This window comes from Alligator mississippiensis, chromosome 16, assembly GCF_030867095.1.
Source record: "Alligator mississippiensis isolate rAllMis1 chromosome 16, rAllMis1, whole genome shotgun sequence".
NCBI classification, from domain to species: Eukaryota; Metazoa; Chordata; order Crocodylia; family Alligatoridae; genus Alligator; species Alligator mississippiensis.
The window spans coordinates 1,397,932-1,414,635 of NC_081839.1; the positions used below are offsets into that span (position 1 = coordinate 1,397,932).

The 16,704-nt window shown below is 41.3% G+C and overlaps 1 protein-coding gene across 6 annotated transcripts in view; it reads right to left on the reverse strand.

Annotated features, from left to right (window-relative positions):
• The window catches only part of SUGP2 (SURP and G-patch domain containing 2), a 29,651-nt gene continuing 12,947 nt past the window's right edge, over nt 1–16,704 (reverse strand). Inside the window, exons 1-11 of one of the 6 annotated variants that reach the window (XM_059719714.1) lie at nt 16,619–16,685; nt 15,864–15,985; nt 13,873–15,453; nt 13,070–13,187; nt 11,063–11,571; nt 10,748–10,859; nt 9,477–9,994; nt 8,008–8,147; nt 6,908–7,044; nt 3,415–3,535; nt 1–267 (exon numbers count right to left, since the gene is read on the reverse strand). In XM_059719714.1, coding sequence (XP_059575697.1) covers nt 3,415–3,535; nt 6,908–7,044; nt 8,008–8,147; nt 9,477–9,994; nt 10,748–10,859; nt 11,063–11,571; nt 13,070–13,187; nt 13,873–15,453; nt 15,864–15,978 — 3,351 coding nt within the window. In that variant the 5' untranslated portion in view covers nt 15,979–15,985; nt 16,619–16,685 and the 3' untranslated portion in view covers nt 1–267. The other 5 variants (XM_019483960.2, XM_019483956.2, XM_019483959.2 and 2 more) reach the window with 5 other exon arrangements.

The window sequence follows — 16,704 nt, forward strand, 5'->3', positions numbered from 1 at the left end:
TGGTTTATTTCTAACATTTATTGCAGATATTAAAGGCTTAACAATCTTAACATGTTTACTTCTACTAAAAAGAAATTTCAGTTATTCAAATGACATAAGCATCCACTTGTTACTAGCTTAGCACTACTGCTGATTTGCACAAACAAAAACTAGCAAATTGTTCTACAAGATTAACAGTAAAAACAACCAAAAGACAGCAGACACACCACTGAAGTTAGTTAAAATGTTCACTGATGCTTGTAGTCTTCATGGAAGAGAGCCTGGAAACTAAAATAACAGAGAATAAACTAGTAAACTTTAACAAGGCAACGTATCCGCATAACAATGTTTCACATGTACACGTACTTAAATTTTCAAATTGGGGAAGCCTGCAAAAGCAGGTCAAAATAAAGGGGAATTTCCTTTTGCAAAAGGAGAGCAAGGTCATCGCTTGATAAAACAAGGTCAAAGCGAGACATAGAAACCCACTGGAGAGCAACACTGGAATCTTAGCACCAGTGCTGCTCTACTGATATCTTGTCCAAAATTAAAGTTTGGCACAAGAAAGACTGACCATACTATAGTTATGCTGGGCAGCAGATTAAGATTTACCCCAAGAACTACTGTTCACATAATTTTCAAGAGTGCATTATACTCTAAATTGAGTCGAAATCAACAAGGAACGTGTATTATTTTCCAATCTGGATGCTGACAATTTCCCCAGACTGGATAAGCAGGTGTTCAGCAAATGTACCCCAAATGGTACTATAATCGTCACAGCTCAGAACGCTGATCAGGGTCTGAGAGAGTGGATCCCATCCTAGAATGGAACCACGCTTTGAGTTGTCTTCCCATAAATGGCACAGCACATAGTCCAGAGAGTGCTTCCAAAAATGCAAATGTGAAAGAAGAGAACTGGAAGCATAATGTGGGGGGAAAAAATATTTAAATCGTATACTGCAATAATGGCATCTTCATCGGTGAAACTAAAAGAAAAGTGAAACCCAAACAAGCGGGTCTGAGAAATAACTCCGGGGCCAACCGCGTTGGTTCCAGAGTGTCTTCCAAAAATAGACAACGACTGGTAGAACTGCTTTTTAAGAAACTCAAGTTTTTTTCGTTAAATGTTATGGCTAATTAAGCGCAGGCAAGGGAAAAGGAGCAGTGGAGAACACATCCAAATAGCGTAATGTTGTCAAATACTCTAACCAGCTGAAATGAAAGGCAGCCTCTGTCCAACACGTTTAAAATCATAAATATTTCCAAGCCTAAAGGAAATCTCTGTAACATCAAATATCAAATCAAGTATGATGAAAAAAAAGTCAACTTTTTGAATAGACATTTGTATTTACAGTCTTGATGCTTCAACCTCCTGAGAGGTATAGGTGGGAAAGCACAGAAAAATATAACTCTTGGTGTAACAATGTCTATATTTCTCTAGTGCTGGCATGCTTTAAAGCTATTAAAACACTGACCAGAACGTTATGCTGTGGCACAATATGGTAGCTTTCCGGTTTCGTAGACACACAAAGCAAAGAAAAATCTTACATTCATAAAATAAATAAATTGGTTAATTTATGAATGCAAAGTTCTGTGGGGAAAGGAAAGGTTTTTGCCGTTACAAAATGAATGTGAAGAATTCCCTCTTTCAAATCAGCATTTTTTCCCATTTTTGAGATAGGGAGGATGACTCTTTGGCACAGCAGGCACATGCAAGTTGGTAACTGCAGATTAAGTTTTCTTATTTATCTGTATTTTAGCACACAATGTGCTGCTATTTTACTGTATGGTATTTTACTAACTGTACCACTGGTTCTTGCATTACAAGAAGAGCAATGCCAGATGAAAACATCAATAAGACTGCACTCGTTTCTCATTAGGGAAACATGCATCCACTCAAGATACATTTTCTTTCAAGAGGACTGCAGTGAAGTAGTCTTTGCCAATACAATAAAAAAGTGAAGGCTCTTGACTAGATTTAGAAGTGAAATGATGGAGAAAAAAGAGCAAGTTAAAAAGCACAGTACTAAATTCTGTCACTTTAAGTAATCTAGTCACGGATTATTTATTGACATGCAAATCTGGAGAAGGATGAATGATCAACTAGACCATGAACACTTATTGTAGTCATGATGTAAAGTCTTCCACTTTTTAAGGACTGCTCTATCAAGAAGTTACAATGCAATCCTATAGTTTATTATTAGAGCAGACTACTAATTTAGTACCATCTTTGATTTAAATAATAATAAAAGGAAGTAATGGAATACAAAGTCCTTAAAATGTCAAGTTTTCTTCACATTTCCTGGGGGTCTTTCAGTAAGAGGACTTCTGAAGATCAGCATTTCAACACAAGCAGAAGCAGACCAACTCCCTAAACTGATGGTTTTACAAAACAGATGTTCCACTTCCAGATGATCTTGACCATTTGACTTTCAACATTTTAGAGTATGGTATTTTCTGCAAACATGAACAACACCTTGTTTGTGCCTTTATTTCTTTGAGCAGGAAAGAGACTGTGCAAGATTTCCTTGAGCAACAACTAAAAATTCACATAAAAACAAAAAGAACACTTAAAATAGGTACTGCTTGTTTGTCACAGTGAACCTCCCAGCAGCTGAGATTTGTTAGGCAAGAGTTTAGTGTTTTCACTTGCACATGGATTTAGTACGTCAGTCCGATACATGTAAGCATGGATTCCTACAAACCTGCATGCTTAAAGGTTTTGTTCTTAAAAATTATTCTATAAATTGGGGAGAAGGGGGGGTGGGGTGGGGAGGAGAATAATCAAGATCTGCTTTATCCAGACTACAGAGGCAGCTCAAAAGATTTAACCATTCAAAAAGTGTAAAACTGAACATCTGGTATGGTAGAAAGCTGCTTTTCAAGAAGATATGAATTGAGAAATTTCCCAGCCTCATACAGGAACAGGGTCAGACTGCTTTCTTAGCTCACGTTTTTAATTTTGCTTAAAACTTTTGGAGCAAGACATTTTGTCACATAGTAAGCATCCTTGGCCAAGGAAAAAGGCAAACAGGTTTTTCTGTGTGCAGATCAATTGTTTCTTCCTTCAAAGAGGCCACCCAAGTTGTTAGGTTGCACATTTAAGTACAAGACTAATTTTACTCTTGGAAAGCGTTTTGGCATATCAGTCCACTACTACAGAACAAAGTATTCTTCATATTGACAGCGTGTGCTGAAGACCTTTCACGCAGCAGCCTTTGTACATCCACGTTTTCTAGCAAGTGAGCCGCTTATATCAAACCTAGAATGTAAGATGTTGGTAATTCAGCAGTCCAAAGCAGCTCTGGATTTTCATGAAATGTTATAAATCCAGACACATTTGTGGAAACATTAACATTTTCATTTTCTGGCAAAAGGAAGGCTTTTTATAAACCCAGTATTTTAATACTTGCCGGACTTGTCTATTGCACATACCTATTTACTCGCTCTTTTCTGCCTGTACATTTGTATCATTCTTTGACGGAAAACATCAAATGTGTCTTCTTTATTTTCTTCCCCTGCAACACCCAAGCCCTCCCCTGCAGAGGTAGTACCCCTAGGGAGTAAAATGGATAGTTAGCACAGTTTCACTTACATCTGACAAAGTGCAGAAAAGAACTAGAACAACAATAGCTTCCAATATAGACAAGATTCAAATAAAAACCTAACTCAGGTTGTCAATGTCCCTTATGATGCAGCTCGCCTGGCATATTATATTAATCCCCCATGCACGCAACAATGAGAAGCAAAGCTCTTGTGATACAGTTGGCTGAAGACTGTCATCTAGTAAATCAGTTTCGTGCACGAACTCCTCTGAGTTGATCACCTGATCCACGTTATGCAAGGTCCCTATTCCAGATCACAACACCCCATGGTTGCTTTGCTGCTTATTGAGCTAGATGACCGTGAGAACTGAAGTACAGGAAACACTACCCAAATCTGTAGTGCAGATCAAATCTTTATTGAAGGACCTTGATAGTGTCTATTGGTAATTTCTAACATCCAGCAAGCTGAAGCCTCCTGAGACCTATTTCTTATCAACACTTTGGAGTGCATCTTCAAGAAGGAAGAGTGTCAGTAATCCTAATTCCTTTCCACAGACAAGCCAATGGAAGGAGGGAGGCCTTGGCAATTTGAGATCAGCTTCTTACTGTGGATGGAGTTGGACTGGATGAGCTACGAGAATTTAAGCTGGTTAAAAGGATCACCTCTCTAGGCCACATGGGTAGAAAAAAATCTATGTCCCAAAATGTAGGTTTATGAAAGCTTCTCTGCCAAAAGGAACGACCCTCTGCAGAAGTTTCATCCTGAACACAATCACAGGGCCTGATGTGTTGGAATTGGGATTGCTGTGCCACAAAGGAAGCTCTGACAGCATGAGTGGCAACAATAAGGAAACCAGCCCTATTTAAACTCCTCAAAGCCCGTGGTCACCACATTAACCAAGTAGAGGCTGTACAGCTCTGGAATACCTGAGCACCAACTCCAATTCATCTTTGTAGTCCACAAGACATTTAGGACTGCAACCCAGTTCCCAGGAGGATGGGTTTTCCTTGTGAAGCCTGCAATATTAGCATCTGCCTTGGGGGCTGCAAGACCAAGTTAAACCAACTTTAGGAAGAACATAAAGCCGCCTAATAACCCTGTGGCTTCCTGTCAGGGATAGGCCAGTGCTCAAAGTATGCTTTACTTTGCACTAAGTCACCACTTTCTCAATACCAAAGTCCTCCCCAAAGACACTCCTGCAATGCCAACAAATACCAAACAAGTATGTAACTTCCTGTAATCGTCGCCCAACACACTTCTTCTGTTTCACTTTTTACAGTAAATTCTTTTCTTCACAGCAGGCAGAGTCTTCATTTTGTGATGTAGAGTGAACCACTGGTCCCTAAATTTGTGAATCAAAAAGACTTCATCGTATTTCCTACAATACAGACCCCGCTGCTTCTGGGATGATTCAGAGTAAGAACTTAAGCAGCATTTTAGAAAAGCTGGATGATAACTCAATGAGTCTAAAAAAAAACTTTTCCCCTTCAGATTTTCCTTGCCCTCAGTTCAGCTTCAAAATTGGCCAAATTCAGAGCTGAAGCAGATTAATTCTCTGAAAAGGAAATGCAAGATCTGTAGGAAATTCCCCTACAACTTCTAGAGCCCTTAGCTCCACAAAGAAGCATTATGTTTCACAGAGGAAGTGTAAAAGACTACAAGGAAGAAGACATCCAGAAGGAAATGTGTGTTTTACTCCCAGCCTTCCCAAGGCTAGTTCTGATCTTTCTGTATTGGATGGCAAGTTTTCAAGCTTTTGCCTTATTATCACATGAAGACTGGCAGGCCTGTGTGTAGTAATCCCAGAGGCAAGCCCTACTACTGCTATATCAGAATGATCAAAAGTTATTCAATTTGATGTTGGACTGCTTCCAAACCAACACACTCCACTTCACTCCCTTCTCTTTGAAAAGAGAGTACTGGATAACTTGTGGGCCTTTTAACTACAAATCAAATTAGTATTTGACAGACAAGGGGCTAGTAGTTCCAAAAGGGAGAAAAACCAAAGAACATGGATCCCTCCAAGTGAATAAAACCTGAGCTATCCATTCATCAAGGCCATTAGAGAGATGCATACAAAGACAAACTGCATACTGTAGATTGGCTTCATTCTCATTAGGACCATCTGAATTGGGGTTCAAAGTACATGGCTGGAGGGAAAGGAAAAAGCAGTGGATGTCAACAGAACATCTAGTGCTTCCATTATTTAAGGTAGGCAACAGTAGGTAAATTAAATTAAAAAAAAAAGAAAGAAAATAATAATTTATTTCCTTGTTGAGAAGGTCTAAACCTCCTTTAGAATCTAGCAAGCTAACTGCTAAACTGGCCAGACAAAATTAAATGCTCAACTACTGGCTGCATGCTGAGATGTTTCAGGAGCTGTTAAAAGCAAAGGTCTATGAATGCTATTGGCTCCACCAAGTTTTGGAGTGAAGAAGACCTCTAGACACCCAAACCCATGAACCTATATACTGGAAGACAACAGAAAGCTCTAGAAAAACAGGCATGACCAGAGGCCCCGATTAAAAAAATGATTTCTGTCAAAGATAAGGACAGAGGAAGAGTTTCCCCCAAGAAAGAAAACAGTAAGCCCACGCACTGCTTCAGCCAGCCAGAGAGCTCTCTGTACGGGTAAGCAAGCAAGATCAGAAATATTTTGTGCCCTTTATTTACATCCGTAGGCGAAAGGAGCCGTTACCATCAGGGTTGGCTGTAGAGGACGCTGGAGGGAAGAAAAATATTAACATGCAGAACTGAGAATTAAAAACAAGAATATGCATTTCAAGAAAACAAAATGCTTACCTTCGGGCAACGCACTTACCTCTTTGTAGGATGCAGGAGAAAGAATCTTTCGTTTAGTGTAGATTGTGTGCTACCTTAACCCAGAAGTACTGTGTGTGTGCGCGCGCAACTCCTGTGAAGTCTATTTATATATGCAATGTACCTATCACTGTAATATCCAGGCACTTATGAAAACTCTACACGCAGGCTTGCAAGTTAAACCCCGATGTGTATTTTTTCTTCTAACAAAGCGCACCCTTACACAATTACAAGGCTTCCACAAGTACCAGGGTGCCTTCCAGGGTTTACATGGGCTAACGGGCATCAGGAAACTATTTCTCCCAGCCTTCAGCAATGTCCATTCAGATGGTAAGGAAAGAGTCTCCCTTTAGAACACCAGGTCCCACCCAATCTGATTAGTAGAGGCATGAGGCCTCCACTCTCAGCTTTGATCAGCTTAGGGAACAGAAAGAAGATCAGGAATGGAAACGAAATACTGAACTGGCCTGTCCTGAGGGGATCAGGTTACCCACGTTGCTATTAGAAACACAGCACTTTCCACATGCATCTAATATTTCTGCAGTTTGTTCTCATTACATACACTTTCACAGGCTCTTTGATTCCTTTTCCTCGTGTACCAAGACCATGTCCCTCTTGCCAGCCCATCTTCTGAAGCATCTGGAAACCCACATTCTTGTTTGTCAATTTCTTGTGTGAAAATTCTAAGTCTTTTGGTTTCTGCAGAGAGAAAAACAGCAAACATCCTAGTTTCTGGTACAGTAAGTAGCCACAAATTTGAACTCTCCAGCAGGAAGCTCCTGCAAACTGAATCTACCAAGGTCCTGAAAGTACAGAAATAATTTTTAAAGTACATTCTTAAGTGGTGTTTCTTTATCTGCAGGGAAAAGGCCTGATAAAATGCTTAGGTGGCCAATTTAATACGGGATGAATGAATCTGTCAACTTGTTTAACCAGACACTCAAAAACAGTAGTTAGCACCTGCTTCTGTACCATAAAGGTGGTTGCGTTTCCCAACAAATACAAAATAAGGGGGGTTTTTTTGTCAGTAACTGGATCTCTATTACAAAATGTAATGCCATTTCAGCATGCTTACATCAGCCTCCCAAATTTGTGAAAATGTTATCTGGTCAAAAATTACTGTCCCTTGTTTTCATAGTGAAAGCTCTGCATTTGTTGGGTCCGTTAGGAAATTTCACCTCAGCCATACAAGATTTCATAAAAATGATTTACATCAGAGGTTCTCAAACTGTGGTCCGCGAGCTCCATGGTCTGCAGAAACGTTGCAGAATCGAGACTATCTGTACTTGTAAGGTAAGACTACTGATATTAAAATATGAGTTGTGTGCTTTGATTTGTAGAACCAAAAAAAGTGGTCTGCCGAGACCCTCAGCAATTTTCAAGTGGTCTGCGAAAAGAAAAGGTTTGAGAACCACTGATTTACATGGTACATTGCTACATGTTAAAAAGTTTCCATCATTTATTGGAATATGCAGACTTGATTCCATTTTTAATAAAGAGATTAACAAGCAACTTTTCAATATGGCATCAGATCCCATGAGGTGTTCAACTTTGACACTGGTGGCAGCTGACAGCACTTATCTCCTCCCAAATTACATCCAACCCCTTGCATGATTAGGCCCTTAGGTTCTAACTAATTTAATAGCAATAGCATGCACTTACAGGAACCGTGAAAGAGCTGTTTTCACCAAAGAGAGACACTGTGCGTGCAGAGTCGTGAACAAAAAGTTCCCTCACCTTCTTCTTCTTTGTAACAGGACGACCACGAGGCCTGTCATAAGCAATTCTGACAGGTTCATGAACTAAAAGTCAAATCAGAGACAAAAGGTCAACCATAAAGATAATCAATTGTAACAGAACCAGCAAAATACTTATAGATTCATAGATGTTAGGGTCTGAAGGGACCTCAACAGATCATCGAGTCCGACCCCCTGCATAAGCAGGAAAGAGTGCTGGGTCTAGATGACCCCAGCTAGATGCTCATCTAACCTTCCTCTTGAAGACCCCCAGGGTAGGGGAGAGCACCACCTCCCTTGGGAACCCGTTCCAGACCTTGGCCACTCGAACTGTGAAGAAGTTCTTCCTAATGTCCAATCTAAATCTGCTCTCTGCTAGCTTGTGGCCACTGTTTCTTGTGACCCCCGGGGGCGCCTTGGTGAGTAAATACTCACCAATTCCCTTCTGTGTCCCCGTGATGAACTTAAAGGCAGCCACAAAGTCACCTTATCTGTGACAACTTCCATGGAATGCCTCACTTCATTACCACTCAGGAATTTAAAGTACATAAGAAAGAAAAGGAAACTTTTCAAAAGGCAAAATAGGAGGTGGGTGCCTAATTCTCATCCACTTTCAGAGTAAACTGTGACAAAACTGCTCCTTTTGCCTTTGAAAGTTCTCCATGAAAGGAATATAGTCTGAGGATCAAAATTTACAACTACATGTCACGTAACTCTACCAATTTCAATAACTGTTTGATGAAACCAGTTTATAGTGTCTTGTTTCCATAATACACATCATCATTTGCTCCTACACTATTCTTATCTATGCATGTACAGAACACTTGTTAAAGTACAGTAGTCTATTTTCAGTATAGGCTTCTGAACTGTTAGACTGATTTTCCTGTAATGTGGCCATGATGCCAACTACTTGACAAACTATCAAATAAATATGAAGAAAATACTGAGACCAAAATACTTCTGGATTAACATTTTTATGATATAGAACATTCAGACCTGTTAAGTCTTTTTAAGGCTGTTTGCCGTCAGATTTCAGTCGGTGCTCCACCTGAAAAAAGGTGTGTGACCCCCCTCCAAAAGAGCTCTCCTGCACTTTGTTTAAACCAAAGAGAAAGGCCTGTAGGCAACTGATACATATATGGAGTGAGCCTGTGTATATAATACTTGTACTACTATCTCAATGAAGCTAGGAGCAAGTTGTATTACTACACCAGAATGGAATACCTGTCTATCACTTGATTGGTGCCCATGACAATTGAATGGGCATTTAAAATGAATATTTTATAATTCACTGGATGAAAATGAACATAGCATTTAATGGAGCAGCAACTAAAACCATAGGATTTCAGGGACTTCTGGCCAGGAGGCACAACACAGCTTTGAAGTGGTACTTACCCTTTGGTTCCTCAATGAGGCACACTCTTTTAGATGCAGGAATCATGCCAACTTTCAGAGACTTGCTGCTAATTCTTTTGCGAGGAAAAGGGGTACCAGGAGTTGGAACTGGTGCCTGTGCTGACAGATTTGACGCAGTGCTATCAGAAGTTGAGGCTGGCTGCATTTCCCCTGTTGGAGGTACTTCTGTTTTGGAGAGCAACTCTTCAGGTGGGATCTCTTCAGTCCCAGCTGCTGAGATGTTTTCTCCTCCTCCCTCTCCTGTTTGCTCCATTTCCACTCCAGTTTTTTCCAATGGTTGGGAGATCTCTTCAAGTTCAGCTTCTTCCTCTTCCTCCTCATTATCTTCTTCCTCTTCCTCCTCCTCTTCTGAATTATCTAGATTTTTCCCTCCAGGTTTAGCACTTCCCCCAGGTACAGTTGTTTCTGATACAGCACTGAAGTTGATAGATGGGCATAATTCATAGACTTTCATTCGGTAAAATCTGAAAGCAGAACTGTTTTGATCCTGTAGGAACCTGAACAAAGATTTAAATACTTTTAATGTAATTTAAAAAAAACTGAGAGGGACTTCCCTTAAACTAACATAAAATTAGATATTAAAAGCATTACTTAAAAGTGTTAACATTCTCATTTGAGTGGTATTTTTATACTACTATGAAATACTGTGGGAATCCTCTACCCACCACATAACATTATCATCTTTAACGCTTATACGGTATTTTATAGCAGTAAATCACAACATGCTTTACAAAAGGAGCCAGTCTCTCTTTTTTTTTTTGTCTTCCAGATGGAGATACGATGGCAAAGAGAAAAGAAGCAACTTGCCCAAGATTTGCCAAAACCACTTGCAGTTGAAATTATTTAGCAGGCGATATTTACACTGCTTCAGATGCAAACCGAGCACTTATAGGTGTGAAACAAAATTGCACCTTCATTGACTGGAAAATTGTGCAGTGATTTTATCCTGCTCCAAAGTTTCATATATTCACGATGAACATTAGTATCAAAACCAATAAGATGGATCAGTTATCTGGTTTGGTCCTAAAGCCCAAATCCTGAAGTCCTAGACATACTTATATGCAACATCAACCACGAAACAATTATATTCAGCTGAATTATATTCAGTTACATTCAGTGTAACTTAATGCTAACAATAAACAAAAGTCTATTTGGTGGTCTAATTCTATGGGGAAAGATTTGCACTGTAATTTCTCTTACAAGGCATCTTTATACCTACATTTGCATAGATGGTGATCCATGTTACTCACCAAAGATCTGGGTTATCTGCACTGTTATCTATACTGAACTGCTCGATTTCTGGTCCCACCTGAGCAACGAACTTGGCAAACTTCTCAGCAGTTTCCATTGTTCTAGCATCCACTGCAAGTGACAAAAAGATCATTTTCTACATGCTTGTACAATGCCTAAAACAATGTGGCCCCAACATGGCTGACGACTCTAGGCTTTATGTCAATGCCAATACTTAAAATAAAAATTCCAGGTAGAACATTTTTTGAAGTCTGAATACAAGCCTTCTTCATAGTAAGTTAGCATCTATAAACTAATCTTAAATATTCACCTACCATCAGGGAACTGAGACAACAGTATCTGGGAATGTCCAGGTGAGGCTGATAAAGTCTCAGTGTCACCGACTGCTCCCAGTGGCAGTGAAACTTCTGGCGTGGTGGCACACCGTGAAGATTCAGCTGCATCCAAGGATGAGTTTCTCTCAGAAAGGCTGGTTTCCGATACAGAAGGCTTTGCCTGAGTGGAGCCTTGGGTATGTTTGTCTTGCCGTTTTAGCATTGTACCAGCTGACAGCACGGTCTGCGTCCCTATGGTTGTTTTTCTTACTTTCCTGCCTCGAACTCCACGCCGTGCAATAATGCCAGGTCTTTTCCTTTTAAAGAGTCTTTTCTTAATACTTGCTACTTTCTTTGCATACAACATGGCCCTCACTGATTCTGTTGCACATTCTTCTGGTGTTCTCCCCTCTCCATCTCCCCCCTTTGTAGATGAAGTCAACCGCTGCATCTCTGATAACTTCAGTCTGTAATATTTGTATTCTAGACTATTTTCTTCAGACAAGAACCTACATCAGAAAAGAAAAATGAATGCATGTGTAACAAAATCATGCCAAAAGCAAGACTAGTACTCTCAATGTCTCTCATTAGATTTTTCATGGTAACTGACCATAACATTGAGAAACATATGCCCTAAACAAGCCTGAAGGTATGAGCCTTTCTTAGAACAGGAGGTAGTTCAATTTCTTAAGAAGTAGACAAAACAAAGTTATGCCACACTAATAAAGCTTAAACAGCCTTCATATAACAGGAGTAGCAAGCAATCATTCAGCTATACTGCATTTCAAAGAGATGCTGTCACTTTGAATTTTAAGTGGTCTAATTTGAAACAATTTTGCTTAGGAAAATAAGTGACCTGTATTGTGTTCCAATTACCACCCAAATATAACTCTTCTTTTCAGCACGAAGAGACAACTTACTATTTGTACAGGACAATAGCTAATAAACTGACTACACACTAAGGCCCTCATTTAGAAAGGTGCTTTCGCATATGACAAGTACTGCACTGACAATAAGACTATTCATATGCTTAAAGTTAACAAGGTGTTTGGGTACATTCAAGAACTGGGGACCAATTATTGTCCACATAGTTTGGTGCTTACCTTTTCAATTATAGTAATCCTAACTTACTATTTCCGTAATGACAGAAGTCATAGATAAGCACGTCCTACAAACTGCCAATGTTAAAAATGGCTTGGTTGGAGTAATTCCTGAACATTATTTTTGCCTGCCTGGAACTTAAATCAGGATTAAATTCAGGTCTTTACAAACCTGCTGTAAATTAAACCACAAGCTTGCTAAAAACTTTATTGTAGGCAGATACCTGTCCCTGCCTGGAGCCAAGAGGCTGAGTGTGGACAAAGGGAACTGCCCCAAGAAAGGTCAGCACAGGATAGTCAGAAAGAAAGTGAGGTCTCTTTCTTTTTGAAATAAACGATTCATGTGAAAAGTCAACCAAATTAAATCAGTGTCAGATAACAGCACTGCACCCAGCAGCAGGCTTTCACAGACCATTATGTAACTTTTCATTTTCAGTTTAATATAACCTACAATTTAAATTTCACAAACCCCCCCCCCACTATCAGTACAAAATGAATTTTACTTGAAAAAAATATTAAGACTACACAATACTAATGAAATCAAGTGTCTCAGCTTGTGAAGAATTAAATACATTATTCACAAGTACATCTGTTAAAGTTGCACTTCTCATGGATTTGTACTAAAATGTTGTATTTGGATTGACAGATCCAAAGTCTAGTCTACTAGAGAGTAGAGGACAAAATCAGAACTTCAGGAAAGATACCACTTACTTTCCAGGTATGGCAAGGGGCTCAATTACCATTTGTAAATGCTGTCAGATATTGAGATGAAATACATTACAGATTTAATCCTGCATCCAACAAGGTCAAAGTTAAAGCTCCCGTTCACTTAGAGTAGGACCAAACACAAAAGAGAAGCACAGTAGTTTTACACCATATTTAGGATGAACTTCACCAAAACACCTACCAATAGTCAGGGGAGCTCTTTTGAGCATTTTTTTCTTTTGCAGATAAAGTACCCGAAACAATACTGTTCACTAGCTTCTCAATCGTCTCTACAACTCTCCGATCAGCACGCTGAGGGACTGTAACAAAAATAAAGCATGGTCATAGTATTATTATTATTATTATCAGTAGGATGGCAAGATATCTAGTCGAGTTCATAACAATTTTTCAAGAATAAGCCAGCTACTTTTAAATTGCCATGGTGTTACAACAGTGTTGTAACAAGGGGAAATAATTAAAATGGTGGAGGGTTGGAAGTACAGTTGTTATGTTACAAAATGAATACAATGAATACGATCCTGGCAATTACAAGCTGGTGAATCTAATTTCAATTCCTAGTCAAACAACGGAAGAAATGTAAGGAGAAATCACAAGGTAAACTGTAATAAGTAACAGTATATAGATACAGATATCTCTATATCTATATATAAATGACTTGTTATCCTAGGAATTACATTTTTTAGTTTCAAATTTTAATATGTAACTCCAAAAATGTCAGAATCATAAAATTATTTCAAGTTGGTATTAACAGGAATTTATCTGAAAATTGGACGAAAAACCATAAAAAGGTTAAATAATAAATTGGCAAGAAGTATATGCTAGGATATTGCAAGCACTGATGGTTAGACCTCATTTCAAGTAAAATGTAAAACTGGTCAAATTAAAAAAAAAAAAAAGTTGGAAGTAAATTCAGCTACTGTATCTGCCTTTGACTCCACCATCCCACTTTTGTCATACGTTTTGTGACACTTTACTTGCTCTTACTTTTAGCCTTTGTGTCAGGAGAAGTTGCCTTAAGCTGTATAGTGGACTCTGGTTCTATTTTCTTCATCTGAAGTGGATACCCACTTTTCTCAAGCCAAGCTTTCAAGTTCTCTATGTACTCTCTTCCAAACAATGTTGAATCATCAAAATTTGGAAATGAAGTTGGCGCTGGAGCCATCTCCTGGAGACCAACAGCCTCGAGTATTTTCTCTTGCCTGAAAACAGAAGCTAATGCAAAAGTTTGGCCCAGAAGTGCTAGAGACTTACGACACAGAGAAATGGTGGTCTCAAAAGCATTTGCCATTTCTGTGAGATTACTGAAACCACTTGTCTTTATGCTTAGCTCATAGGCATTGCAGGCCATAAGCAGAGGTGTGACACACTTTAGAAGACGATCTTGGAGTCTCATCACATATTTATCGAAAGGTTTTATTATTTCAAAGAAACAGTTCTTTGTCTTCACAGCACCTTTGTCCAACAGCATGTTTAAGAACTCATTGTCTACTTTGGGTGTCTTCAGTGCAGTGTGTTGTAAACCCTTGATCGTGAAGAAACAGTAATCCCTGTGTTCTGGCTTTAGCGGGCACTTGAAAGAAGCAAGCATTTTTGCACATGTTTCCGTCTCCAGCCTAAAGAGGGCTCTAAAGAGCCGCGAGAATTCTGCATCATTTTTTATTGTGTGAAATCCAGCCCATTTTATTATTTCTATTCCAAATGTTGAAAAAATGTCAGACTTGTCCACAAGGTCAAAGTTCAGTTCTCTGAAAACATGTGCAGGCTTAGTAAGCCGGAGAACAGGCCTCTGGGCTGACACGGCTAGCCTCTGATTAGGTCGTGGAGTTGGCTGCTGAGCAGCTGCAGTCCTCTGGTTAGGTCGTTCTGTTGATTCTGGCATCTGATCAGGTTCTAGAGTTGACTTTTGATCAGCTACTGGCGATGTTTTTTTAGTGTTCCATTTCTTTAGAGGAGCTGTGACATCTCCTTTAAATACTTTAGTTTTAATAGTGCCTCTTGTAATATGTTTTCCTCGCAGAACCCTTCCTCTGCCAATACTGCCTCTCCGTACTGGAGGTCCGAACTCACCCTCAGACTGAAGCCCATATTCCAGGTCATATTCCTCACTTTCCATGTTCCCATACTCCTCCTCCATGAGTCCCGGAGATCTAAAATCACCCAAGAGGTCAGAAGGGCCAAAATCAGCATCATGGGGCCTTGAGGATTCCCAAGGATGTGGATGGTCATAGTCCCGGTCCCGAGAGGCTGGGCGGACATAATCCCGGTCCCGAGAAGCTGGGCGGACATAATCCCGGTCCCGAGAAGCTGGGCGGACATAATCCCGGTCCCGAGAGGCTGGGCGGACATAATCCCGGTCCCGAGAGGCTGGGCGGACATAGTGGTCATGGTAGTAGTCATCTTTCCTCATGAGAGGACTGTTAGATCTATAGGAAGGCCCCGGATAATCCTCCCTCGGATCTTCTCTCCAGTCGTCATGAGGAAGATGTTGGGGACCATCATGTGAATATCTTCCGTCGTCATGGAAACTGTCTTCATACCTGGGTCTTGGGATAGGTCTTGAATGAGCTGCAAGGGACAGGACGGACAGAAGAAATGAATGTTACTTGCAGCACGTGGATACGACGCAAAAAATTCAAATTCATGCATTTAGACACCCGAGCAGCCTGTACTCCTCAACACTGAGAATTAGCATCCACGTCTAATGCTGCGAAATGTAAAAATTGTCTCCAACTGTTTATCAAAATACTTTGAAAACGTTGAGGACTGTCGCTGAACAGATACAAGCTGTTTGCGATGCTGGCAATCGTAGCACACGCCTGCTCTTTTCGACAGAGTAAAACTATGCTGAAGGAAGCACGTAGCAGCACGTTTTGAGACGCACAGCTATCGAAAAGTTCAACACTTTTTTTCCCCCACAGCCCCCGGCGTAACCCAGCGAGCGGCAAGTCGCGCTCAGGACTTGCTCGTGACATTACCTTTAAACCGATGGACCGTTTCCTCCATAGCGTCGCTTCGGTCCATCCGATACCTTTTAACTTTATCTTGCACCACGGCGTCAAAAGCTTCCCGCGTGATTCTTCTGGAGGCCATTTATACCCTGCAACGAGAGGGGCGCAATCGCTGACCCGAACGCATTTTAGAGCTGCCGCTAGATTCGATCCTTACGAGCAGGCGCGAATGGCCTCTGCTGAGAGGGGGTGTTTAGGGCGACGCGCACGCTCTCGCGCCAGAGGGGTCTCTGTTAGGGGAACGGCTTTCGGTTTAGAGTCGAACGAGGGGCAGAGCGACCTTCCCGGCACGTTCCCGCTCTGCGATGCGAGAGTCCAGGCGCCAGGCGGCCACGCAGCGAGCCCCAGCGTGCGGGTGACGTTACAGGGAAACGTAACTTTTGGCCTCCAGGGAAGACACGGGCGCCCCTCGCTCCACTGCACCTGCTGCTCCCCGCCACCCCAGGTCCCTGTCTCTGGGGGGTGGGCTGAGGTGGCTCCCCACGAGGTGCAGAGGAAGGGGAGGGGATGAAGATGAGGATGACGATGGTGCCCGTCCCCCAACGCTCTTCCTCTCCCCGCCACCAGCCCCGCCGCTACCAGGGGCCCTGCCCGCCCGCCCGGCCCTCACCTCAGCCGGGCCGGAAGTCCCCTAGCCCCACACCCGCCGCTTCTCAGCCACGCCGGAAGCTCCCACAACCCCCCGCGCGACGCCGCCCGCGGCGCATGCGTAGCGGCCACACCAAGTCCTGGGAGCTCCACGAGAAGTCGCTGGGTTCCCCAGAAACAATTGCGCAGGTGGTGCCTGCGCACTGGGTAGAGCCAGCTT